The sequence below is a fragment of the Tachyglossus aculeatus genome, chromosome 23 (genome assembly GCF_015852505.1).
Source record: "Tachyglossus aculeatus isolate mTacAcu1 chromosome 23, mTacAcu1.pri, whole genome shotgun sequence".
Taxonomy (NCBI): Eukaryota; Metazoa; Chordata; class Mammalia; order Monotremata; family Tachyglossidae; genus Tachyglossus; species Tachyglossus aculeatus.
Genome location: NC_052088.1, coordinates 40,704,089 through 40,732,011, shown reverse-complemented (window position 1 = coordinate 40,732,011; position 27,923 = coordinate 40,704,089). Strand labels below are relative to the sequence as shown.

At 51.6% G+C, this 27,923-nt stretch overlaps 1 protein-coding gene across 2 annotated transcripts in view; it reads right to left on the bottom strand.

Annotated features, from left to right (window-relative positions):
• Nucleotides 1-81: 81 nt before the first annotated feature.
• PDE4D (phosphodiesterase 4D) overlaps nt 82-27,923 on the bottom strand; it is a 179,601-nt gene continuing 151,759 nt past the window's right edge. For both annotated transcript variants that reach the window (XM_038765439.1, XM_038765438.1), the window contains exons 10-15: nt 23,642-23,806; nt 22,168-22,267; nt 19,549-19,703; nt 14,613-14,735; nt 11,230-11,412; nt 82-5,089 (exon numbers count right to left, since the gene is read on the bottom strand). In XM_038765439.1, the coding sequence (XP_038621367.1) occupies nt 4,628-5,089; nt 11,230-11,412; nt 14,613-14,735; nt 19,549-19,703; nt 22,168-22,267; nt 23,642-23,806 (1,188 nt within the window). In that variant the 3' untranslated portion in view covers nt 82-4,627. The remainder of the gene's footprint in view (nt 5,090-11,229; nt 11,413-14,612; nt 14,736-19,548; nt 19,704-22,167; nt 22,268-23,641; nt 23,807-27,923) is intronic.

Here is a 27,923-nt window from a genome sequence, read left to right as displayed (position 1 = left end):
CCCTCGTTTCTGTCCAGTCACAGCTGGTCTGAGTGCTTAGGGTCATGCGGGCAAATGTAACAGGAAAAGCAGTCACGTGGACAGAGGCAGAATCAACCCATGCTTTTATTTCATTGCATATAAAAAATCTCAGAGAAAGGTTACGGTGGTGGGCCCAGGGCCCGGGGGCTGGAGGAGAGACTGGGATCAGCATCTGCAGGGTCCACACAAGTCGCCACTCCACAGACAACCCAAGGGAAAACAAAATTAAAAACACGAACAACGTTCAGGTATTTGGTGGCTGTTACAGTGTCCCTTTCCTACCGTTTAAAACCACAGTAATTAAATTCCTTTGGGCCAGGGCTGCTAAGATCTACAGTTTGTGTCAAAAAAGGGAGATTATGTTTTTCCTTGAAAGAGAGCCTCCCCTCCCACCGACCAGTGCCCCTTCCCACAGATGGACGGGTGGGCGCTACTGGAGGAATGGGGATGGAGTGCTTGCCTGTCTGCCCTCCCGCCTGCCGGACCACCCTTCCCTTGCACCGGCCCACGCCTCACCCCGACGCGTCCCCAAACGCTGCCTAGGCCGCACATGCCAGCGGAGGAAAAGGCTCGTCGGTACGACCAGTCCTATCTTATGGGCGTCTCCGGCTGCAGGCGTGGATGTCCAGCTGTGCACGGGCACCAGGGAGTTGGTGGACCCCAGGCATGGATGTCCGGGTGCGCATGGGCACCCCAGGGCGTGGACGGACCTTGGGCGTATATCCGGCGGTGCGTGGACACGCCAGGGAGCGGATGGATTCTGGGCGTGAACACCCTGCCGTGTATGGCCACTATAGGGAGGGGATGGGCCCGGGCACGGGTGTCCTGCTGTCCACGGACACTGGAGGGACGCAGAAAGCACCCCTGGCTCCCCGACTTTCACCTGCCATCCGACTACCCAGGAGGTGAGCTGGAATGCCTGGGGCTTCCCGTCCCGTGTGCTTGTGGGAGTCAGGGCGGTGGACCCCGCTGGCACAACCCTACAGCGCCATGACCACTGGTGCGACTCCCACCCGAGAGGGGCAGGGTGGAAATTGGGCTTCAGGCAAACGGCTCCCGCCGGTCACCCGCTGGGTCAGAAACCGCCTGTCGGGCGGCCAAAACCCCCGCTCCCACCGCCAAATGCAGCAAAAGAGAATTAAATCAAGTCTAGAGTTAAGGCACAGCCCTGGGACCAAAGCCCTGCCGCTTTGCGATCCATCTCATCTCGTCGAACCTTCCATCCACAAGCTCTAAAGTTGATGTCGTAGAATAGTGCAGCAGCAGGAAAAAATATCCAAGGAGTAAGTGTTTGCACGATTCATTCTCTCACCAAGAGTTTCCAAATATCTCCACACCACCCCGTCACGGGCGATGACTTATGAGAACTCAAAATTTACAATTAACATTACAGTATGTACATTACAATAAATACGTGGTTGTAAACAGACAAACAGGACTGCATTACGGATAAGGTCATTTGGTGAGAAGTCACACACTGCACAAAATAAATAATGAATTAAAAAATGATCACAAAGCCTTCTGCAAAATGCATTTCATTCAAGTTTTTCCGGCAGCATCTGCTCTGCCTACACGGTCGTGTCACAAATTTGAGCAATGACACAAAGGAAACCGGCACCCTAAGCACGGTGCCGCTGTGCTCGGGGACCGCACGGCTAACACGCCTGGGGCAGGGAGGCGGGGATGGAGTCGGGGGACGACTGTTCTCTGCAGACCCGGATTTCTGCCCCTTTCGGCTCTATAGGGCCCCACGTTGCACTTTCTTGCAGCAAAGATTTTTTTTTTTTTGTGAAGTCCTTTGTAGAGGATACCCTTTCGGGGAGAGGGTAGGAGGGCGGTGTGGGGGGGTACCCTTTGGAAATCCGTGCATGGAGCTGCGCCCTGAGGCTGCTGGGGAGATGGGGGAGGGTTGGGCTAAGTCCTGTGGCTGCTGGGGGGGAATGGGGGAATGGGGAGCGATGACCTGAGCCTTGAGGCTGCTGGAGGGTCGGGGAGGGAGTGTTGGCCTCGCCCCAAAGCTGCTGGGGGGAATGGAGAGGATGGTGACCCCTGGCTGTTGGGGGAGGGGGTGGGGGGCTGTACAGTGCATTTGATGCCCCCAGGTTCCTGGGGAGGGGGGTAGTCATTGGCTCGCTGTGTAGCGATGCGTGTGCAGGACTGGTCTCCCGTTAGTGCAGGTCTTACCCGTTCGAGTGTCTGGTTTAGGGACGGCTATTGCTTTTATCATTATTAAGATTCCAGGCACTCAGCAGGGCCTCTACAGGCTAAAGGGGTGGGGAACCGGGGGGGTGGGGGACAGAGGCCTCCTGGGAGAGGGGGAGTGGGGATGAGCTGCGGCCCTAATGATGGCACAGCGGCATCCGCGTCTCACTTCTCCCCGGGGTGGTGACCTCTTCTGCCAGATTGAGACCGAAAAAATCCAACCGCAAGCTGGACGGTGGCCAGTCCCTGCTCCACTCCCCATCCCCCCCACCACCCTGGCCCAGCCCGTCCAGTCCGGCACCCTTACGCTCCCACTTTCACTGGACAGATGGGACTCCTCGCATCCTAGGGATTTGACCCCCACCTGACCCTGGCTCCTGGACCAAAGCTGAGGCCACCCCAACTCCCGCCAGTCAGTTGTGGCCAGAACTGGGGCATCCCTCGCATGGATTTAGGCAGCAGGTGTACTGACCTCCTCCCCCGGCCCCTGCCTACACCCATCGTCCAGGTTCTCCCAGGCAGATGCTACATTGTAAAAAGACCCATTTTTCCATGCCCACTATCTTCTCTCCTCTCCCCTGGCTACGTCCCCATCCGATCCCAGATGGGGGTGAGGACGGACTCCGACCCCGACTCATGGCGGTGCCTATGGGGGCAGAACCCAGGCTGAACAAGACGGTGGAAGCCCTGGGACCCGGTCGATTGCATTTACAAACTGGGCGGTATTGATGTGAGGCTGCCGGTCAAGTCCGGTCCGGTCTGAGCTGGCTGGCTGTCTGGAGCCATCTGACCCCCCCGCCCACTCATCCCCCCCCACCATGGCCGCCGTACAAGCAGTTTCTCTCAGAAGCGAGGCTCAACGAGTCAGCCGTGTCTGGTCAGGGACGCTGGCTCGTCCGGGGGCCCGGGCTCCCCGCTGCCCATCCCAGGCCAGCGTGGGGCTCCCAAATGGCCTCTGGCAGTGGCTGGCCGGGCCTGGGTTGGGGCCCCGGTTCTTTCTCCCACACTACAGGCCAGCTTGGGTGTGAGGGCAAATGGCGGAAGGCCAAGTGCCGGGGCCCTGGGATCACCGGCAGCAGAAGCACTCATGTGGCTCCGGGCAACAGAGGGGCACTGGGAGGGCCGTCCGCCCCCACCAACTGGTTTGAGCATGACGGAAACACATCCTGTCCAGAGCGGTCCTTCCAGCATATGGCCCAACTGAGCCTCAGAAGAGACCAGCGGGAAAATCCCTGCCTCCCCAGTGCTCCCTGGAATCCCGCCTCCCCCGCCCACCATGACACTCAGGGTGAGCCATGCGCTCCTGAGACGCTCCTGGCCACGAGTCAGATGGGCAGCAGTGGCTCCGGGCACCAGAAAGATGGGCGGACAGACAGATGGACAGAGAGGCGGACCTGGTCTAGAAGGGTGAAATGGAAGCCAGGTCACCTGGCTCCTCCCGAAAAGCTTCCAACTGGTTGCCGCCCCCACAGAGGTCACCCGGATACAAAACGCAAATCGCTACGGGTTGGTTATTTGCTGTGAAAATCTAAGGTGCAAAAAAAATTCTAAAATTAGAAATATAATCCAGTGTAGCACAGATCTGTCCTCAAAACTGGCCAGTCACTCCTTGGAAAAGACAACTGGTGGCCGACGAAGGTTCTGTATGTACCCTGTCTGTCTGTTCTACAGAATCGCCCCCTCCATCCGCCTCGCTACAAAAGGCCTCGGTCCTTGGATGCGGCCCCGCGGAGCGGTGGGCCCCGCAGCCCCGGGGCAGGTGGGCAGGTGGGCAGGTGAGCATCAGGAAGACTTGGAGTGAGAAAATGCCACTGTTTCTGCAGCTCATCTTCTTCCGACCGGCAGCGGGTGAGCAAAAGCCCACCGCAGTCCGGTGTCCGGTCGGAATGCCCCTGCTCAGAATGCCCCCGCTTGGAACGCCCCCGCTTGGAACGCCCCTGCTAGCTGCTCCACTTTGAGTCGCTCCTAGGACTTAAAAAAACTCAAAGTAAAAGAGCCGCCGGGTAGGGCACGCTGGGCTCTCCAGGCGGTGCCATGGAGTGACCTGTGCCTACCTGCCTGGCCAGACCCCTTAGCCGCCGGCTGGTCAGAGGGCCGCTGCGGGCATGGTGGCCACCGCAGGCACGGCCCCCCTTGCCACTCGCTCCGCTGCCTGCCACAAGGGTGAAGATTGCGGATACAATATTCCTGAGTGCCAAACTGAGGGGTCAAGGTCAGGGCTGCTCAACAAGCTTCCCGGCAGGTGACACTAAGGCGTGACCACGGCGGGGAGCAGGGGGAAGGGTGGCCACGGCGGGGACGTGGAGATATGTCTGACTTTAAAAAGACAGAGGGAGGGGGAGGGGGCAGGGCGGGGAGACAATAAGGGAAGAGAGGAGGAGACACAGGGTCAGTCTTCACACCGTTACGTGTCAGGGCAACGATCTCGTTCGATCACAAAAGGTTCAATCTGATCCTGCTCCTCCTCCTCTTCCTCCTCCTCCTCCTCCTCCTGCTCCTGCTCTTCCCGGCCCTCAGCCTCCTCGCCCACCTGTTCGTCCAATGGGTTCTCAGTGGATTCCGAGTCCTGGGTACAAAGAGTCTTGGAGTCACTGCAGCTGGTGTCTTCTTCCACCTGGCTCCCACTGTCCTTCTCCGTGTCCGTCTCACCATCCTCCTCCAGGGCCAGCTCGAATTGGAATTTCTCCGCTGGGCCCTGCAAACCCTCTTCCAAGTCATCGGGGGCTGGAGAGGGGCTCTGTGGGATTGTGCTCTGGTACCATTCGCGATTGTCCTCGAGTGTGTCCAAGATGTCCTGGGCATCGGGGTGGACCAGATCAGCCCAGGTCTCCCAGAGAGGATGAACAATGTAGTCTATGAACCCCACCTGTCCCAGGGCAGAGGCAAAACAGGATGGTGAGACATAGAAAACACGGACCAGATCACAGCCAGGGTCACCCCACCTCGCAAATGTTACAACCAGGATGGGAGACAAGGAAAACATGGACTGAATCATGGTCCCACTCCACTTTTTTTTTTAAGGTACTCGTTAAGCACTTACTATGTGTCAAGCGCCGTTCTAAGTACTGGGGTAGATTTAAACTAATCATGTTGGACACAGTCTATGTCCCACATAGAGCTCACAGTCTTAATCTCCATTTTAGGGATGAGGTAACTGAGGCCCAGAGAAGTTAAGAGACTTGCCCAACATCACACAGCAGACAAGTGGCGGAGCTGGGATTAGATCCCAAATGCTCTGACTCCCAGGCTTGTGCTGTGCTCTTTCCACTAGGCCATGCTGCTTCTACCTGTGAAAAAGTCAGTGAAGGTCAGGAGAAGTAGCTTGGCCAAGCGGAAAGAGCACGAGCCTGGGGGTCAGAGGGCCTGGGTTCTAATCCCACCTCTGCCTCTGCAGCAAGTGCCTGCTGTGTGAGTTTGGGCAAGTCGCTTCACTTTTCTGGGCTTCAGTTTCCTCTTCTGTGAAATGGGGATTCAACACTTGTTCTCCCTCTTATTTAGACTGTGAGCCCAGTGACGGCCAGGGACTGTGCCCGACCTGCTGACCTTGTACTTACCCCAGAACTTAGTTGTGACAACCACTTCCACACTTAGGAGAGGAAGGAGGAAGCCAGGAGTGCCCCCCAGCATGGCCTAGTAGAGCACGAGCCTGGGAGTCAGAAGGACCTGGGTTCAAAAGCTGGCTCTGCCACTTGTCTGCTGTATGACCTTGGGCAAATCACTTTTCTGGGGCTCAGTTACCTCATCTGTGAAATGGGAATTGAGACTGAGAGCCCCAGGTGGGAAATGGACTGTGCCCCACCTGATTAGTTTGTATTTATCCCGGCGCTTAGTACGGTGCCTGGCACATAGTAAGCACTTAACAAATACTATTTAAAAAAGTGTAACCCAACCAATCAGAGGGAGGGATTGGGGAGGAAAAAGAGGGGCAGGTTGGGCAGCAGAAGGAAAACCTTGACCTTCTTGGGACAAGGGAAGGTGAACTGTGTGCCTGGGAAAGCAGGACATGGGAAAAACTCTGCCATGGACCCTGGATGGACACAAGGCATGAGGAAGGGATAGGAGAGGATCCCTGGAGGATCCAGGACTCCAGAGAAGCAGGACTCCTGCCCTGAGAGAGAGGAGTCCGGGACATCTGTAGGGAAGTAACAGATCCAGGGAAAGGTAGTGTAAACTGGATTGTTAGGGTGCAATGAGTACGATGCCCCAACCCTGCAGAAGAACGAGAAATCTGGGGGGCTTTGGGGCTGCTACAGTGATTCCAGGGGTTCTTTAGGCTAGGATTTTGGGCTGAAAGCCCCAGGGGAACGTCATATGTGGTCTCCAGCGACGAGGATCGAATCATGTGGCACTGACCTGGGGTTTGTGAAAATTTCAGAATTCCAAAAATGGGGAATGGGAGGTTGGAAGCCCGTTGTTGGGTAGGGGCCGTCTCTATATATCGCCGATTTGTACTTCCCAAGGGCTTAGTACAGTGCTCTGCACACAGTAAGCGCTCAATAAATACGATTGAATGAATGAATGAATGAATGAATGATTTCTCCGGAGACAAAGAGGTTAGCGGTTTTACCGCAAACAACCACTGGGAGCAACAGAGAGCCAGAGGCCTGGGAGGGGAAGCAGCAAAATTTGACCTTTACGAAAGTCGTTCATAATCCAGTGGGGAACTTCAAGGTTTTTCAAGTGCACAAATACTTTTTCTTAATTGACTAACAAAGTTTTCTGAGGTCTGGTTTCTCCTTGTGGTTAGGGAATGTGTCTGTTTATGGTTATACTGTACTCTCCCAAGCACTTGGTACAGTGCTCGATAAATACGATTGAATGAATGAATGGGACTCCACTAGAGGACGGCCTAATCAGATTGGAAGAATAATGGCAGGTGGATGAGACTAGAGCCACCGTCTTAGCAATGAAAAGAAATGCCCTCCGGGGAAGATGCCAGGAGACAAGTATCTCAGCTAGTACCCAGGGGTCAGACTTCCTAAAGGTGATCGTTGCTACAGAACTCAAATCTGTATGTCCAAACCATATCCACCCTTCTCCTCCATCAGACGTGACCCCCAAAAAACAGTCAGCAAGACCTCTGGATTGCAGAGGGACGACTTGGGAGTGGGAGATACAAAAAGAAAAGCGTGAGGAAGCAGAATTCTGGGGACAAACCGAGCGGGATATGGTTCAGGAACGCACCCACTGGCCGAGGCATATTGACTTTATAGGGTGGGTGATGATCCCCAGACTGGTCTAGCAACGGTCAAGCTAGCAACCTGCTCAAAGAGACTGCATGAAGCTGACTCTACGGCGTTCATTACAAGCCTGTCAGGGAACGATGGCAGAAGTTGATGCAATGATGGCACAAGCAGCTGTGAAGGATTATGGTAAATTCAGGGTGGCTGGGTTCAGAAGAGTCCAGTAGACCCCCACTGCTTTGGGTAGCAGTTTAGAGGCCGGAGGCTGCAGCCATGCCAGACAAATACAATTGATTGCTGGATAGAGCTGGACCTGGATAGGAAGTGGCTGGAGAAAATAGATGCGGAGGATAAGGAAAGAGTCCAGGAAAAGGGGAGTGTGTGGGGGGAAATGGGGGTGGGAGTGGGGAATTATACAAATGGAAGGCTAATGATAGCAGCCTGTGGCTGATGGAAAACAGGTTACTTAAGAAAGGCCGGTCCTGTCCCAAGGAGCCGGTGGAAGTTGGGGTGCAATTGACCCTACCAGCTAATAGGGGAAGAAGCGTGGTTCAGTGAAAAGAGTATGGGCTTGGGAGTCAGAGGTCATAGGTTCTAATCCCGGCTCCGCCGCTTGTCAGCTGTGTGACTTTGGGGCAAGTCACGTAACTTCTCTGTGCCTCAGTTACCTCATCTGTAAAATGGGGATTAAGACTGTGAGCTCCACATGGGGCAACCTGATCACCTTGTACCCTCCCCAGCACTTAGAACAGTGCCTTGCACATAGTAAGCGCTTAACAAATGCCATCATTATTATTATTATTAATATAAAAGGGCCCCAGAATCAAAGTTCTGAGAAACCTGACTCCAAGTGTACATCGAAGGGGGCCTGCAGAAGGGGCTGCCCAAGGTGCTGAATCAGGATGAGACCCTTGTGGGGTTGTAGCCGGCACTGGGGAGGTGAACATGGATCAGATAAGCCCTTTTCACTCTCCAGGCTCTGGTAGAGGTGCTCCTCACCCACACGGCTGGTGGGCAGAGGGGAAAAAAAGGACTAAATGGGGGGAGGATTTTTAAGAATTTTCCCCAGGCAGTTCTTGGACCTCAGAGCAGCAGACGCCTGTTGACCGAGGGGGTGCCGAGCAGCAAGAGGAGCGGCTCAAAAGTAAGACCTGCCGGGAGTGAGTCGATGCCGAGGGTTGAACTGTGAGCTTGGGCAGTAGGGGAGAGAAGGGGCGGCAAGGTTACTGGACTGAACATTGAGGCTGTGCCCAGAGAGTACTCCGCCCAGATCTCTCAGATCCCTTGGGAACCTCAAAACTGTGCTCGTCCCTGTGGCAGCCTTCAGGGATGGGGACGGCCTGGAGCTCAGCTCTGGCTGAGAACAGGGGGTGAGCTCCTGCTGACTCCAACAGGCAGCTTGGCCTCTGTCACTGTCAGATCTTTGTGGGCAGGGAGCTTGTCTACCAACTCTGTTCTAGTGGACTCTCCCAAATGCTTAGTACACAGCAAATGCTCAATAAATATGACTGACTGATTGCAAGACAAGGTTTAAGAGGTTCCAGCAGCAGTGAAGACACTCGGAGGTGAGAGAGCTTCGTTCCTGAAAACACTGGAAACCAGGTTGGGGTGGTCAACTTCCTACGGTTTGGAGAAGGTCACTGTCCCAGCACTATCTGTTTGGAGCTCTCAGGGACGTGAGGGAGGTGCCTGGATTGGGCTGCTGGGAAACACTTAGACTGTTCTTTTTTCAGCAGTATTTGTTAAGCTCTTATTACGTGCAGGCATCATACTAAGTGCTGGGGTAAAGACAAGATTGGACACAGTCCCTGTTCCACATAGGGCTCACAGTCTTAATCCCCATTTTACAGACTGGGTAACAGACGCACAGAGACTAATAATAATAACATGAACAACAACAATAATAATAATTGTGGTATTTGTTAAGCGTTTACTATGTGCCAGGCACTGTACTAAGCACTGGGGTGGATAAAAGCAAATCGGGCTGGACACAGTCCCTGTCCCATGTGGAGCTCACCGTCTCAATCCCCATTTCACAGATAAGGTAACTGAGGCCCAGAGAAGTGAAGTGATTTTCCCCAGTTCACACAGCAAACAAGTGGTGGAGCCAGGATGGCGTAGTGGGAGTCAGAGGGTCATGGGTTCTAATCCCGGCTCTGCCACTTGCCTGCTGTGTGACCTTGGGAAAATCACTTCACCTTTCTGAGAGCAGGACACAGGGAAAGCTCATGCTGTGGACCCTGGGTGGACACAGGGCACAGGAAGTTGCTGGAGAGGATCTCTGGAGGTTTGGAGTCCAGCGGCCAGGACTCCAGAGGAGTAAGGCTCCTGCCTCTAAGGAGAACCTGAGCCCTTGGATGCCTCCAGGTAAGTTCAGAAGGTACTGGGGGGAAGAACTAGATTCAGGGAAGTTACCTTAATTTAAATATACTAAATATTATAACGATCTTAGATTTTGGTGTTTGCCTGTAGTGAGGACTGGGGGAGAAATGCTAGGTGTCAGGAAGGCCCGTGACCTGGTGAGATGTGGGTGGGAACGCTGTAAACTTTGGGCTTTCTGGAGCCAGTCCTGAGGAGGGGGTGATAGGCTAGTCCCCGATGACCTCTGTGCTTTGGGGAGATGCCTTCAGTAGCACCAAAAGGGCCACAGGGACTTGGGGTGCAGTGAGTCAGATGCCCCAACCCCATGGTAGAAGAATGAGAAATCTAGAGGGCTTTAGGATCCAGGGAAAGGTGACTGGGGTCTGGGTGCTCCTTCAGTGACTCCGGGGGCTCTTTAGGCTTGGATTTAGGGCTGAAAATAATAATAATAATAATGATGGCATTTATTAAGTGCTTACTATGTGCAAAGCACTGTTCTAAGCACTGGGGAGGTTACAGAGTGATCGGGTTGTCCCATGTGGGGCGCACAGTCTTAATCCCCATTTTACAGATGAGGTAACTGAGGCACAGAGAAGTTAAGCGACTTGCCCAAAGTCACACAGCTGACAATTGGCAGAGCTGGGATCTGAACCCATGACCTCTGACTCCAAAGCCCGGGCTCTTTCCACTGAGCCACGCTGCTAACATGCTTGACCCACACTAAGTGCTTAACAAACACTAGTCTACTTCTTATTACCACTACTATTATTATTATTGTTAGTATTAATAATAATTCCATCTGAAACCCCTCTGTTAACCACAATCAATCAATGGTATTTATTGAGCACTTACTGCATGCAGAGCAACGTACCGAGCGCTTGGCAGAGTACAATACATCAGGGTTGGTAGACCCAATCCCTACCCACAAAGAGTTTATAGTCTAAGCAGGGGAAACAGACATTAAGACAAACTACCAGCATGGAAAACCCAGACTGGATCATGGCCCAGAACCCCCTTATCCTGGGAAAGAGCCGCTCAGTCCCAAAGCTCCTTCTGAAGTGTCTAAGCTCAGTTTCAAGTCAGCAGGAAGCAGGGTCTGAATGATACTTGATGCTCAGGAGCCATAACCCTCAGGCTGGGGTGAAAGTCTCTCTCAAGGTAGGCCAAGGTGGGGATGCTTGCCCGGATTTTACTTCCCCAGCATGCTCACGGGTGAAGGGAGAGAATCGCTCTGGCTCCTATGCTTTCAGGGACAGAATTTCTGACTCATGTGCAACTCTGGATTTTGACTCAACGGCCCAGCAACCACTGAAACAAGGATCATTCTTTTGGAAGGAAGAAGAGCAGAGGTGAGAAAAGAGGAGAAAGAGAAGTGGAGGGGAGAAGCAGCCCACATATAGAGCAGCAGGTCCACTCTGTACGGTGGGTGGCCGAGCCCCCACCCAGAGGTCAGCGGGATTACCTGGGACTTCTCCACCGATGCGTTGTGCTTGTCACACATGGGGCTGATCTCCATGCCCCGCTCCCGCTCCCGGTCTCCCTGCCGGAAAAACTCTTCCATGATGCGGTCTGTCCACTGCCGATACAGCTGCAGGGGTTTGGTTGGGTTGCTCAGATCTGCACAGTGTACCATGTTCTGGAGGACCTGAAACCGGCATGCACAGCCTTTGCTCAGGGTCAATCCATCAAACAATCAATGGCATTTATTGAGCACTTACTGTGGCAGAGCACTACAGTAGGCGCTTAATGACTGTCTCCCCCTCTGGACTGTAAGTTCATTATGGGCAGGGAATGAGTCTGCTAATTCTGTTATACTGTCAGTCAATCAATCGTATTTATTGAGTACAACAGTGTACTAAGGGCTTGGGAGAGTACAAGAGAACAATAAACAGACATTCCCTGCCCACAACGAGCTCTCCCAAACACTTAGTACAGTGCTCTACACATAATGAACACTCAATCAATATGATTGAGTACTCTCAAATGATGATTGGGAGAGTACAATACAATCAAGTTAGCAAACCAGCTCCCTACCCACAAGGAGTTTACAGTCTAGAGGGGGAGACGACATTAAAATAAATCACAGGTAAGTATGTAACTGTTGTGGGGTTGAGGGTGGGGTGAAAAGTACTTAAAGGATACGGATTCAAGAGCACAGGTGACACCTAAGGGAGAGGGAGTAGGGGAAATGTGGGCTTAGTTAGGGAAGACCTCTTAGAGGAGATACAATTTTAGTAAGACTTTGAAGGTAGGGAGAGTGGTGGTGTCAGATATGAAGGAGGTGGGAGTTCAAGGGAATAGGAAGGAGGATGTGGACAAGAGGCTGGTGGTAAGAAAGATGAGCTTGAGGTACAGTGAGTAGATTGACATTAAAGGAGCAGAGTATGTGGATTGGATTGTAGTAGGAAATTGTAGTAGGAAACCAACTCCATCTAAACCGCTACTTTGCTGGTTCAATCTCTCATCCTATCCCGACTGGATTACCGCATCAGCCTCCTCTCTGATCTCCCATCCTCCTGTCTCTCCCCACTTCGGTCTATACTTCATGCTGCTGCCCGGATAACCTTTGTGCAGAAACACTCTGGGCATGTTGCTCCCCTCCTCAAAAATCTCCAGTGGCTACCAGTCAACCTACGCATCAAACAAAAACTCCTCACTCTCGGCTTCAAGGCTCTCCATCACCTCGCCCCCTCCTACCTCACCTCCCTTCTCTCCTTCTACAGCCCAGCCTGCACCCTCTGCTCCTCTGCCACTAACCTCCTCATTGTGCCTCGCTCTCGCCCGTCCCGCCGTTGACCCCTGGCCCACGTCCTCCCCTTGGCCTGGAATGCCCTCCCTCCGCACATCCGCCAAGCTAGCTCTCTTCCTCCCTTCAAAGCCCTGCTGAGAGCTCACCTCCTCCAGGAGGCCTTCCCAGACTAAGCCCCCTTTTTCCTCTCCTCCTCCCCATCCCCCCGCCCTACCTCCTTCCCCTCCCCACAGCACCTGTATAAATGTTTGTACAGATTTATTACTCTATTTATTTTACTTGTACATATTTACTATTCTATTTGTTTTGTCAATGATGTGCATCTACCTTTACTTCTATTTATTCTGATGACTTGACACCTGACCTCATGTTTGGTTTTGTTGTCTGTCTCCCCCTTCTAGATTGTGAGCCCGTTGTTGGGTAGGGACCGTGTCTATATGTTGCCAACTTGTACTTCCCAAGCGCTCAGTACAGTGCTCTGCACACAGTAAGCACTCAACAGATACAACTGAATGAATGAATGAAAAGAAGGCAAAGTAGTAGGGGACCTAGTGACCTAGCTCATTGTGGACAGGGAATGTGTATGTTTATTGTTATATTGTCCTATCCCAAGCACTTAGTACAGTGCTCTGCACAGTGAGTGCTCAATGAATACAACTGAATTATATTCATATCTGTAGTTTATCTACTGCTATTAATGTTTGTCTCCCCCTCTAGACTGTAAGTTCGTTGTAGGCAGGGAATGTATCTGTAAATTTGTTATACTGTACTCTCCCAAGTGCTTAGTACAGTGCTCTGCACACAATAAATAAGACTGACTGACTGGCTGACCTTAGAGAGAGTAATTTTGGTGAACTTAAGAATGCATAAGCCAAACTGGAGGGGGTCCAGGAGAGAATCGGAGAGGAGGTAGAGTCAGCTTTTGTAGACAACTTGCTCAAGGAATTTGGAGAGGAATGGTAGGAGGAAGATGGAGTGATAACCAGAGGGACCATGGGATCAGAGGAGGGTTTTTTTTTTTTTAGGATAGGGGAGATAGGAGCCTATTTGAAAGCTGTGGGGAAGGAGCCACTGGAAAGGTTGAAGATGCCCATCAGGGAAGGAAGAAGGGCAAGATAAGATAAGATAAGATGTGAAGGGATGGGGTCAGAGCAGGTAGAAGTGGTAGGTTTTGAGAGTAGGCAGGCAATCGCCTCGAACTATTGCTGGGAAAGACGGGAGAGTCAAAGACTTGGCAGAAGGAGAGAGTGACTGGAGAAGCAGGGGAGATTCTGGGGAGAGCATGCCTGATGGTTTCAATTTTATCAATAAAATATGTGGTCAGGTCATTAGAGGCAAGAGATTGGGAGGTGGGGCATGAGGGTTTGCAGGGGGAGTTAAAACTCTGAACCAGCTGGTTTAGGCCACGGATTTGGGAGTCAGTAATGATGGAGAAGTAATGTTGCTGGGCAGAGGAGAGTCAAGTTAAAAAGCAGATGAGGGTAAGTTTGAGGTGGTCCAGGTCGGCCTGATGTCTGGATTTCCACCAGCAGCACTCCGCAGCTTAAGCACAGGAGCAGAGGAATTGAACTGTGGAGGTGATCCAGGTGAGTGGCATGAGATCAGTGGAGGGACAGGGGAGTAAGGGAGTTGAGTTTGGTGGAGAGGGCGGGGTTGAGAGTGTGAGGTTGTGCATCAAGAAAAAGTGAATTGGGCATGGATGCCAAAGGGGCATGATGAAAATTGGAAATTGGTCACTCCTCCGAGATCCCGGAGGCCAGACTCACTCCCTCAGGGCCCCCGGAGGCCTGACCTGCTCCCTCTGGATTCCAGAGGCCAGACTTGTTCCCTCAGGATCTCAGATGATGGAACCCAGGACCAGACCTTTGTCCTCGTGCCCTGGAAGACCGGAAGATTTCTGCCCCCATTTACAACTGGGAAGCTGTGAAACAACCTCCTGAAATCCACGGAGGGCAAGGTTTACTCTCAGTGGAGCAGGAGCTTCCCCACCTGGCACTGTCAACTGGCAGTCCCCGGGGAAGGAGAACTGTACCGAGCACTGACCGGGATCCGGGAAGCGTGCAGAGCCCCAGGGACAGCTCCAGGATCCGCCTTACCTGAATCCGGTCTGAGTAGTTATCCAGGAGGAGAACGCCCGAGCTTGTCACCTTCTTGGTCTCGACCATCGTTTTCAAGTCAGCCAAAAGGTTCATGTGTTTGGACATGTCTGTGGCCAGCACCTGGAGGGAAAGGACATGCCCTGCCTCAGTTTGTGGGGAGGGAGGATAGCCAGTATGGGGTGGGGTGCCCTAGCTGTGAGCCTTGATACCACAAGCACCCCAAGACTGGTGGGCACAATGGCCAACAGCACCGAGACCAGGGCACATCAGGGAATGTGGCTCACTTTGTTATTCGTGCTCCCCAACCACCTAGTACATTGTACCTCACCAAGCAGGCACATCATCATCATCATCATCAATCGTATTTATTGAGCGCTTACTATGTGCAGAGCACTGTACTAAGCGCTTGGGAAGTACAAATTGGCAACATATAGAGACAGTCCCTACCCAACAGTGGGCTTACAGTCTAAAAGGGGAAGACAGAGAACAAAACCAAACATACTAACAAAATAAAATAAATAGAATAGATATGTACAAGTAAAATAAATAGAGTAATAAATATGTACAAACATATATACATATATACAGGTGCTGTGGGGAAGGGAAGGAGGTAAGAAGGGGGGGATGGAGGGGGGACGAGGGGGAGAGGAAGGAAGGGGCTCAGTCTGGGAAGGCCTCTTGGAGGAGGTGAGCTCTCAATAGGGCCTTGAAGGGAGGAAGAGAGCTAGCTTGGAGGATGGGCAGAGGGATTGGGGGCATTCCAGGCCCGGGGGATCCGGCCCCAGCCGTTCCCCTGGCCCCGCGGAGCCGGGGGGGCCCCAAAAGGCAACGCGGCCCCGGAGCCTCGGCGCTTTCCCGGGGGGTCGAGGGGAAGCGCGGCGCACGACAAATGCTACTAGAAGCAGCAGTAGGAGGAGTCGTGTCATGGCCAGTAATACCAGTACGGAGGACTGAGGCCAGAGGACGATTCCAGAGTTGCTTGGATGGGATGACACAACAGCCCAGAAACAGAGCCCCTCATGCTCGGGGAGAGGAGGCCTCCGGGATCCCCCAGCTCTGCCAAGGGAACATGGGAGCCTGGAACCAGTCACTCCACCCAGCTCCACCCAGTCCTGCCCAGTACAGCTCCTGGAGAATCTCTGGGGCTCGTGCTGCTCCTCTCCTGTCCCTGCTGTTTCTAGAGGTCAGAGGGTCCTCGGGGAAAACGCCATAAACTTGCAGAGGTCACATGCGTGGAGCAGAGGCCTGTCCAGAGACAAAAGCCTGTCTGCTCCCTCTTGGCATTGCCTATAGACCTCTGAGCTGCCAGTGTACCAAGGGTGGCGCCCCAGGAGCAGCCAGCCAGTGCTGAACCCAAGGCCGCTCCCATCTGCAGAAGAAGCAGGAGCTAATGCCCCCCGGGTATGGAGGGTGTCAGGGGGCCCTTCACGATACCAGTTCCCTGTAGGTGGCCTGGGTGCAACAGAACCTCCAGTGGGAGTTGCCTGCTACCCCTCCTGTCATCCTGTGCTCCTCACACCCTCCCTCCCCCTCTCTCCTCTGTCCCCAGCTGCATCCCAGGCCTTCCCAGACTGAGCCCCCTCCTCCCTCTCCCCATACCCCCCGCCTTACCTCCTTCCCCTCCCCACAGCACCTGTATATGTATATATGTTTGCAGGTATTTATTACTCTATTTATTTATTTTATTTGTACATATTTATTCTATTTATTTTATTTTGTTAATATGTTTTGTTTTGTTCTATGTCTCCCCCTTCTAGACTGTGAGCCCACTGTTGGGTAGGGACCGTCTCTATATGTTGCCAATTTGTACTTCCCAAGCGCTTAGTACAGTGCTCTGCACACAGTAAGCGCTCAATAAATACGATTGAATGAATGAATGAATGAATGAATGAATGAATGAATCCGCCTCCTCACTGACCTCCCAGCCTCCCGTCTTTCCCCACTCTGGTGGTCGCAACTTCACTCTGCTTCCTGGATCATATTTCTGAAAAAGCATTCAGTCCACATCTCCCCACCCCTCAAGAACCTCCAGTAGTTGCCCATCCACCTCTGCATCCAACAGAAACTCCTCACCATCGACTTTAAAGTGCTCAATCAGTTCTCCCCATTCAACCTTGCCTTACTAATCTCTTACTACAACCGTCGGCACACTTCACGCCCCAAAGGCCAACCTACTCTGTACCTTGATCTCATCTTGCCTGTGTCCTCCCTCTGGCCTGGAACTCCCCCCCGCCTTCATATACAACAGATCACCACTCTCCCCACCTTCAAAGCCTTCCTAAAATCTGAACTCCCCCACGAGGCCTTCCCCGACTAAGCCCTCATTTCCCCTTCTGCACCATCTATGCACTTGAATCTGTACCATTTAATTACTTGATATTCACCCCACCTTCAGCTACACAGCACATATTCATTCATTCAATCGTATTTATTGAGCGCTTACTGGGTGCAGAGCACTGTACTATGTGCTTGGGAAGTATACGTTGGCAACATATAGAGACGGTCCCTACCCAACAACGGGCTCACAGTCTAGAAGGGGGAGACAGACAACAAAACATGTAGACAGGTGTCAAAATCATCAGAATAAATACAATTACAGCTATATGCACATCATTAACGAAATAGAGTAGTAAATATGTACAAGTAAAATAAATAGAGTAATAAATCTGTACAAGTATATACAAGTGCTGTGGGGAGAAGAAGGGGGTAGGGCATGGGGGGGGTGATGGGGAGGAGGAGAGGAAAATGGGGGCTCAGTCTGGGAAGGCCTCCTTTGTACATACCTGCAATATATTTTAATGTCCGCCTCTCCTTCTAAATAAAAAACTTCTTGTGAACAGGGGACATGTCTACCCAATCTAATGTATTATACTCTCCCAAGTCCTTAATACAGTGCTCTGCACTTAGTGTGCACTTCATAATAATAATAATAACTATGGTATTAAGCATTTACTATGTGCCAAGCAATGTTCTAAGCACTGGGGTAGATACAAGGTAATCAGGGTGAACACAATCCCTGTCCTACATGAGGCTCACACTCTTAATCCCTATTTTCCAGAAGAGGTAACTGAGGCACAGAGAAGTGACTTGCCCTAGATCAAACAGCAGACAGGTGGCGGAGCCAGGATTGGAACCCATGACCTCTGACTCCCAAGACCGTGCTCTTGCCAATAGGCCTTGCTGCTTCCCTATACTATTCCCTTATTCTCAATAAATTCCACTGATTGATTAAGGTGAACACAGGAAATTCATTAATTCATTCATTCGTATTTATTGAGCGCTTACTGTGTGCAGAACACTGTACTAAGCACTTGGGAAGTACAAGTTGGCAACAGAGACGGTCCCTACCCAACAGCGGGCTCACAGTCTAGAAGGGGGAGACGGAGAACAAAACAAAACATATTAACAAAATAAAATAAATAGAATAAATATGTACAAATAGAGTAATAAATATTAAGAGCTTACTATGAGCCAAGCACTACGGTACATACAAGCAAATCAGGTTGGACACAGGCTGTCATTCATTCAATCGTATTTATTGAGTGCTTACTGTGTGCACAGCACTGGACTAAGCGCTTGGGAAGTACAAGTCGGCAACATGTAGAGACGGTCCCTACCCGACAAAGGGCTCCCAGTCTAGAAGGGGGAGACAGACAACAAAACAAAACATGTAGACAGGTGTCATAATCGTCCCATGTGGGGCTCACAGTCTCAACCCCCACTTTACAAGATAAGGCAACTGAGGCAGAGAAATGCCTCATCAGCATGGCCTAGTGGAAAGAGCATGGGCCTGGGACTCAGAAGGACCTGGGCTCTAGTCCAGGCTCCGCTAGTTTTCAGCTGTGTGACCTTGGACATGTCACTTCACTTCTCTGTGCCTCAGTTACCTCATCTATAAAATCGGGATTAAGACTGTGTGGCTCATGTGGGGCACGGATTGTATCCAACTCGATTAGCTTGACAGTAAGCGCTTAACAAGTACCATAAAAACAAACCAAAAAAAAAACCCCAAACCTAAGCCAAAGAACCAAAAAAACCCACATCCAAGACCCCAGCGCATACAGCAGCTTGGAAATCTGTCCACGTGGGGCACAGTGTGGATGCCTGGGACCTGCTCACCACTGCCACCCGGGCAGGGCCCAGGACCTTCCCTATCCAATCAATCAATCAATCAATCAATCGTATTTATTGAGCGCTTACTGTGTGCAGAGCACTGTACTAAGCGCTTGGGAAGTACAAGTTGGCAACATATAGAGACAGTCCCTACCCAACAGTGGGCTCACAGTCTAAAAGGGGGAGACAGAGAACAAAACCAAACATACTAACAAAATAAAATAAATAGAATAGATATGTACAAATAAAATAAATAGAGTAATAAATATGTACAAACATATATACATACATACAGGTGCTGTGGGGAAGGGAAGGAGGTAAGACGGGGGGATGGAGGGGGGAGGAGGGGGCTCAGTCTGGGAAGGCCTCCTGGAAGAGGTGAGCTCTCAATAGGGCCTTGAAGGGAGGAAGAGAGCTAGCTTGGCGGATGGGCAGAGGGAGGGCATTCCAGGCCCGGGGGAGGACGTGGGCCGGGGGTCGATGGTGGGACAGGCGAGAACGAGGCACGGGGAGGAGATTAGCGGCGGAGGAGCGGAGGGTACAGGGTGGGCTGTAGAAGGAGAGAAGGGTCCCTTCCATGCTGCCCACCTGGGGCTTAGGGTCTGCCCTGCTCTGACCACCCGGGGCCCAGACTCTCCTGTCACCCTGGCACCCGGTACCTGTCCTGCTCCCTCAAGTCCCACCTTACCCACCTGGAGCTTCAGCCCCACCTCTCTCCCAAGGAGCACACTGCAGAGCTGTTTTTTGGTGCCTTCTACAGGACTCCAACAGCCACACTTACATCAGTGATGATGTCACACAACAGCAATATCACACTTACAATGTCAATAACCATTTTCCTCAGTGATTGTCTTTGCTTCTTGGTCAGATTCTGAAAAATGTCACAATTTTCCTCTTGCAGCAGCTTAAAGCCCACAGCCAAATGGTGGTTCTCCAAGACTGACGAATCATTGTACATCAGGGCAAGTTCAGAGTCTGCAAGAGAACAAGGTTAGCCAGCCCAGCCCTGCCCTGCCCTGTCCGCCTCTGTCCCCTCCCCGTCAGGGCATCTGGGGCCCCTCTGGGACTGTCTTTGAGCATCCAAAGCCACTCCACCCAGAATCGTAAGGCGCCGGGGGCCACAGTGTGGTGAGGAGGGTCCAGTCACCTAGTGCCTTGGATGCAGAAATGCAAGGGCGGCATGAAGACCAGCTCTGCTGGATCACAGATGCTGGGAGGGAAGGGAGGCAGAAGCAACAACAGTGCCAAGCACAATAGGCTGCAGGACAGGGAACATGATATATATATATATATTTATTTATATGTATATGTGTGTGTGTGTGCGTGTGTGCACGCACGCGCGCATGAATGCACACACATAGCTGGTGGGGCTGGGATGGCAGGTGTTCTCAATGGTCCGTCCAGCCCCATGGACACCTGAAGGTGAATCTTCACTACACTGTCAGGGCTTCACATGGCAGCCAAGGACAACTATTACACTACAAGCACCAGACTGATGATGCAGGAGAGCTGAGCGTTCACTACTCTGCAGTAGAGGGTGCCCCTAGACTGAAGCCCAATGGCCCTTCACTCACTGGCAAGTCCAGGAGGTGTCAGAATGTGCTGACAAGACGGGAGGGTGGTGGGGGCAGAGGTGCCAGGAACAGTGTAAGGAGAGCTGGTATGGTCTGGGGGTCAGCACATCTGAGTTCAGGTACCCGCTGTGCAGTCTGACTTGGAGCAAGTCTCTGAATTCTGTTGCACCTCAGTTTCCTCATCAGTATAATGGGGAGTTTTTCACCTGCCTCACCCACCTGACCAGAATGTCATGAGAAGCAAATGAGACAAGTGACACTGGACAAAGCACTGGGGTTGGTACAAGATAATCAGTTCAGGCACAGTCCTTGTCCCACATGGGGCTTCCAGTCTAAGGAGGAGGGAGACCAGGTTCCCCACCGAGCATCTCTTTTACAGATAAGGAAACTGAGGACCAGAGAAGTGAAGTGACTCCCAGGCGTGGGTCTTTCCACTAGGTCACGCTGCCAATGGGGAAGGACTCTGTGAAAACCAAAGTGTAACCCTAGTGCAGTGGTGAGAATACTAACACTAAAATCTGGCTACCAGGCCAGCATTGAGCAGAGCCCGGGGTTGAGATGGGCACAGGCCAACAGAAGAGAGTGAGCAGGGAGATGTGGGGCAGCGAAGTAAGGGGGAAGAGGAGGTATTGACAGTCTCTGGCTTTGAGCCTGCCCCGGAGGAGCAGAGCAGCCTGATCGAACTCAGCTGCAGCCGGGACCGGCCCCCTCCCCAGGTGCACGGGCTCTACAGACTCTGGAGCCTCCAGGCAGAATGTCAGTGGGCCTAGCTTTATGTGTACCTGACTGGGGGCAAGTTTCCAAGCTTTTGCCCTCCCGCTCTGGGCGGACTAGGTGGGCTTAGAAGCTTCTGATTGAGTCCAGGTCAGGGACCCGAGAGCAGAACGTCAGCAGTGAGCACTGACTCCAGCACCCTAACCAGCGGCAGAGCCCATCCACGATGGAGGAAGAGACGGCTCACGCTCCTTGTTCCGCCCCAGCTGGACACGTATGTTCGTGCTCTCTCTTTCCTTCTCTCATCCCCCGGGGTCCAACCTCAAATCCTTAGAAAACCTCACCCCAAATCTTATATTCTCTTCAACTGCCTCTCGCACTTATTTACATATTTATGTCCTTCTAGTGATTTAAGACCATCCTCCATATTTTATTAGAGGTGTGTATAAATAGCTGTGGTTTTGTATATACACGTGTAGATGTATATATGCGTGCATACACCCAGCGCTTACAGTGCTTTGCACATAGTAAGTGCTTAACAAATACCATTATTATCATTATTACATAGAGAGATATGTAGATAGATAAATAGACGTGTCAACCTCCCTCTGAGTAGAAAATTTCTGTCCCACAGAAGGCACTCAGTAAATGCCATTATTACACCAGCTGGCTACCAGCCCAGTACTGAACAAAGCCCAGTGTCTGAGCAGGGAGAAGCCCAAGTGAAAAGAGTGCAGAGTGTGTCCTGGGGTGAGCACTGGGACTGGGAGTCAGGAAATCTGGATCTGAGTCTCGGTTTCGCCACTAGCCTGCTGCACAACCCTATGCAATTACTTAACCTCTCTGGGCCTCACTTTCCTCTTCCGCCAAAGAGGATTAAACCCCTGCTCTTCCTCTCTCTCAAACTGAGGCCCCTAGAGGGAAGGACTATGTGCAATCTGTTGATATTGGATCCACCCCAGTGTTGAGCACAGTGCTTGGCACATGGGAAGTGCTAATCGACTGATTTCCCGGGGTTGCAGACCGAAGCGTCCCAGGGGCGGCCGGCAGAGTGGGGAAGGGAGCCTCCCGCCATCCCGAACTAGGCGTCCCGCACTCCTCCCTCCCCTCCCCCACAGTACACCCCCATCCCCCCACACTTCCGCACTCACTGGTGTTGATCAGGAACTGGTTTGACACACCGGGATGATCCACGTCGTGGATCGCACTGGCAAAGATCGCAGCGAGAATCTCCAGGTCCGTGAACACAGCCTGGAAAAGCCCCAAACAAAAACGGCGTCACCAACGTGCGTGTCCGTAAGAGCAGAAAAGATGTTCCAAAATGACTTCTCCCTCATCAGGAAGTTCTGCTGAGTCAGTTTCACGGACAGTGACGGTCCACTGGCTCCACCCCTAGACTGTAAGCTCCTTGATGATGGGGGTGACACTACTGTACTCTCCTAAGTGCCTACTGCAGTGCTCAGCCCACAATAGCACTCAGGATACACTGTAAAAGCCTTGTGGGCAGGAACCGTGCCTACCAACTCTTTTGTGTTGTTCTCTCCCAAGTGCTTAGTACAGTGCTCTACCCACAGTAAGTACAGAATAAATACCGTTGACCGATTTTTTACAACTGACTGATCACAAAGTGACACTCTTTGAAGACACTGAAATGGACACAAGGTCCCCGAAGGGGTTCGGAGGAGAAAGCCTTGTTTTCAAACCCGCCTAAGGTCCAAAGAGTTCTGGGAATTTTCCTAGAGGCGAACCAGCCCAGTGGCGAAGCACATGGGACATTTTCTGGATTCCACACTGAGTTTGAGGGGCCGTGTCCTCCCTCCACTGACTCATACACAGCAGTACAGGATTAGAGGCTAAAGTAACATCTGAAAATTATCCTCCCAATCTTAAAACAGCATTAGAAGTGAAGTTGACACTGGCTTTGATAAATCGCCTGGCAGCCGCACACTATTTACTGAATGCTTGGCAACTGCATTTCAGGGCGCAGTCAGCTGCCTAGGGTGGGTCCCCCCACCCCCTCTGGAACTGAAGCAAAGCAGAAACCTGTGCGTGGAGGCTTGACCCGGCTTCAGGAAGGCCAGTGAGGCCACACAGAGTCTGGCCTGAAGCTGGTCCGGTCCCTTGACCGAGGGACGCACTGAGCAGGATTGGCGGGTCATCTGTCCGTGGGGCTTTATGGGAGACACTCAAGTTAATCAGTCAATTATATTTATTGAGTGTTTACTGTGTGCAGAGCACTATACTAAGTACTTGGGAGAGTACAATAGAACAATATAACAGCCACATTCACTGCCCACACCGAGTTTACAGTCTAGGGCTTACTGTCTACAGTTTCAAGTGGCTGTGTTCAAAGGGCATGGGGAGGGGGGAAAAATGGGGAAGAGGCCGGTCCAGTCTTCAGCCACCCATAGGGTGGTCAATCGTCCAGTCCCACACCACGGGACTGGTCCTTGACCTTCGAGTGCAGACAGTGGCCTCCCAGCCAGAGTCCCTCCCTGTCTCCTGCTTTGTTTTTCCAGGGAGGTGGATGGAGATGGGCCCATCCTGAGGCCTGAGGGGCACCCACAGAGTGGGGTCATGGTCCGGACCAGAGCCCCCCACCCGCCCGCCTGGGAAGAGGGTCACCTCCAAGGCCGGAGTGGACAGCAGTACATGGGTGGACTGCACGACGTCAGCCGCATGGATGTTGTTGTGGTACGCCACATCGCCGTGGTAGTGGTCTTCGAGCGTCATCAGGTACGTAACCAAGGTGTCCACAGGAATCTGAAATGTTTTCAGCAGATCCCGCTCCTGGAAAATGAAGTTATATCAGCACTTTTCGGTCTTTATTTTCCCCTTCCTTTAGTGTGGGAGAACAAAAAGCGTAAAAGACAGAAACAGACAACGTGCACCCTGCAGCTAACATGGGGATGAGTGACGTCTCCAACCCTGGCCTGATGTCCCAAACCAGGGAGGACAAACAGGGCACTGCAGAAATGGGGCAGGGGGAGAAAAGAGCCCAGGCCTGGCAGTAAGAGGACCTGGTTTCTAATCCCAGCTCTGCCACTTCACAGCTGTATGATCTTGAGCAAGTCACTTCACTACTCTGGGCCTCAACTTCCTCTTTGGTAAAATGGGGATTCAAATCCTGTTCTCTCTCTTCCTTAGACTGTGAGCGCCGAGCAGAACACAGACTATGTCTGATCTGATTATCTTGTTCCTATCTCAGCACTTAGTTCAGTGCTTGGCACGTATAAAGTGGATAACAAATATCACAATTATTATTATTATTGTTAGAGAAACTGGGTGGGAGAAACAGGGCTCGCCCGGAAGACCCGTCCAAGCCACTGAGAATAACAGGAAGAGAAGAGGACACCATTCTGGCCAGGGGTCTGAGCTGAGCCCCTCGGCCTGGGTGGGTCCACACCAAGCAGTGGCTGAGGGGGTGCAGGGGCAGAGTGAGGGTTATCAGGGATGGGCCAGGTGGAGAGGGGAAAGCAAGCTGTTTTATCCCACGTCAGGTACCAGGGCAGTCCTAGGCTTGCGGCAAGAAGTGTCCCTGAAAAACCTCACATCTCCCCTCCCTCTCTCCAGCTGCCACTTCAGCCGTCCTGCACCACCTCAGCCCCAGCCACTCTCTCCCACCCTCACTGCCCCAGACCCCTCCTGTCCATAGTTTACACTCTGTGGCTTCCTCCTACCTGAAAATGTATTTTAGTGTCTGTCTCCCTCAGTAGACTGGAAGCTTTGTGAGGGCAGGGATCATGTCCGCTGACTCTACTGGACTCTCCCAAGCCCTCATCCATTGTCTTGATTGATTGCTTCCTGGATTTGGAATTTGACAACCGCGCCCCGGCCCCCAGCCTGAGCCACCTCTACCAGCCCTAGGGTGGTGCAGGACGGGGGTAGGGGAGGGGCCAGTGATCTTGCCTCTCAGGGAAGAACGGAGTGATGGGGGAAGAGAAGATTCGATGGGTGGGGAGTCCGGGGCAGCAGCACGGATCCTCTGGGAAGTGGACTAGAGTGCTTGTTTTTCAGGGGTAGTTCTGGTTGGTCCGCATAACTGGAGCAATCAATCAATCAATGGTACTTACTGAGCGCTTACTGTGTGCAGAGCACTGTACTAAGTGTGGGAGAGTACAATGCAACGTGCTTGTGTGAAAATGTTACCTGCTCACAAGAAGCTTACAGTCTACAGGGGGAGACAGACATTAAAATAAATTACAGATATGTACACAAGTGCTGTGCAGCTGAGGGTGGGGTGAATATCAAGTGCTTAAAGATACAGAACTAAGAGCATATGTGACACAGAAGGAAGAGGAAGTAGAGGAAATGAGGGTTTAGTCACAGAAGGCCTCTTGGAGGAGAAGTGATTCTAATAAGGCTTTGAAGGTGGGGAGAGTGGTGGTCTGTTGAATAGGAAGGAAGAGGGTGTTCTAGGCCAGAGGGAGGAAGGACCAGGGCAAGGGGTCAGTGGTGAGATAGATGAGTTCGAGGTACAGTTGGAGTTAGAGGAGCAGAGCATGCAGGCTGGGTTGTTGAAAAAATCAGTGAGGAGAAGTAGGAGGGGGTGAGCTGATTGAGAGCTTTAAGGCCAATGGAAAGGAGTTTCTGTTTGATGTGGAAGTGGGTGGGCAACCACTGGAGATTCTTGAAAAGCAGAGATATGTGCTGAATTTTTTTTAGAAAAAGAATACAGGCAGCAGAGTGAAGTATGGACAATTGTGGGGAGAGGTAGGAGTTACGGAGGTCAGCAAGGAGGCTGATTACAGCAATCAAGGCAGGATAAAATAAGTGATGTATCAACTTGGTAGCATTTTGAATGGCGAGGAAAGGAAGGATTTTAGTATTGTTGTGATGGTAGAACCAACACGATCTGGTGACAGATGATAATAATGATAATGGTATTTGTTAAGCACTTACTATATGCCAAACACTGTTCTAAGCTCTGGGGCAGATACAACGTTATCAGGTTGTCCCAGATGGGGCTCACAGTCTAAATCCCCATTTTACAAATGAGGTAACTGAGGCACCAAGAAGTTAAGTGACTTGCCCAAAGCCACATAGCTGACAAGTGGAGAAGCCAGGATTAGAACCTATGACCTCTGGCTCCCAATATGTGGGTTGAATTAGAGCAATGAGTCGAGAATAAAGCCAAGGTTATGGGCTTGTGAGACAGGGAAATGGTAGTGTTGTCTACAGTGATGGAAAAGTCAGGGAAGGACAGGGTTTGGATGGGAAGATGAGAAGTCCTAGTTTGGAAATGTTTGAGGTGCCGGTGGGATGTTGGCGGGAGGAAATGCGAGACTGCAGAGATGGAGAGAAGTAGATTTGGGAATCATCCACATAGAGATACTACTTGAAGCTATGGGAGTGAATAAGTTCTCCAAGGGAGTAGAAGTAGATGGAAAATAGAAGGGAATCCAAAACTGAACCTTGAGGGACCCCAATGTCAGGGTGGGATACAGAGGAGGAACCAGCCAAAGAACAGCCAGAGAGATACAGAACCAGGAGGGGCCAGTATCAGTGAAGCCACGGTGGGATGTTTCCCGGAGAAGGGGGTGGTCCAGTGTGGAAGGCAGTTGAGAGGTCGAGGAGGATGGTGATGGAATAGAGGCTACTGGATTGGGAAAAATGGAGATTCATTGGTGACCTTAGGAAAGGCAGTTTCCCTGGAATGGAGGGAACAGAAGTCAGATTGGAAGTAGATTAGGAGAGAATTGGAAGAGAAGAAGCAGAAACAATGGGTATAGACAATTGGCTCAAGGAATTTGGAGAGGAATGGTAGGAAAGAGATGGGGTAATAGCCATAGGAAATTTTTTTAGGATAAGGGGACACACGAGCATGTTTGAAAGCAGTGGGGAAGAAGCCTTTGGACATTGAATGGTTGAAGATGGTGGTAAGGAAGGAAGAAGGGAAGGGGCAATGTCTGGATAAGACGCAAAGGGATGAGGTTGGAGGTCAGGTAGAGGGAGTATATTTTGAGAGGAGGTGGGAAATCTCCTTTTGAGATACTGCTGGGAAAGATGGGAGACAAGGAAAGAGCAGGAGGAGGGAAGGACTTCAGGAAAGCAGGGGAGAATTTAGAGAGATGACATCAGATGGTTTCAATAATCAGTAAAGTATGTGACAGGGTCATTAGGGGCAAGAGATGGGGGCGATTAGGAGGGGGCTTGAGGAGGGAGTTAAATGTCTGAAAAACCTGGTGCAGGCAAAGGGCATGGGAATCAATAAGGACGGGGAAATAATGTTGCCACGTTGAAGACAGGGCAGAGTTAAAGTGGACAAAGATGAATTTGAGGTGGGCAAGTTTGGACCAGTGTCTGGATTTCCACCAGCAGTGCTCTGCAGATCAAGCAAAGGGGCAGAAGAAGCATTCTGTGGAGGTAATCCAGGGCTGCAGGTTTAGTGGTATGAGATTGGCGAATGGATAGGGGAGTGATGGAGAGGGTGATGTTGAGGGCATCACTTTGTGCATCAAGATAAGGTAGTTCGGGTATGAAGAGTGAATGGGGCATAATGACTTTAAAAAATCGGAGGGAGTCAAAAGACTGGAGGTCTATGTGGGGGAAGAGGATAGATTTATGGGGAGTAATAATAATAATAACAATAATAGGATAATTATGATAAAAACAGTGGTTTTTGTTAAGTGATTACTATGTGCCAAGCACTGTACTAAGTGCTGGGATAGATACAAAATAATCAGATCTCACATGGGATGCACAGTCTAAGTAGGAGGGAGATCAAGTACGAATCTCTATTTTTGCAGATGAGGGAACTGAGGCAGAGAGAAGTCAAGTGACTTGCCCAAGGTCACACAGCAGACAAGTGGCCAAGCACATATTAGAACCTAAGTCCTCTAACTTTCAGACCCGTGCTCTTTCGACTAGGCCATGATGCCAGCCTAGTGGGTGTGTGGGAGAAAAG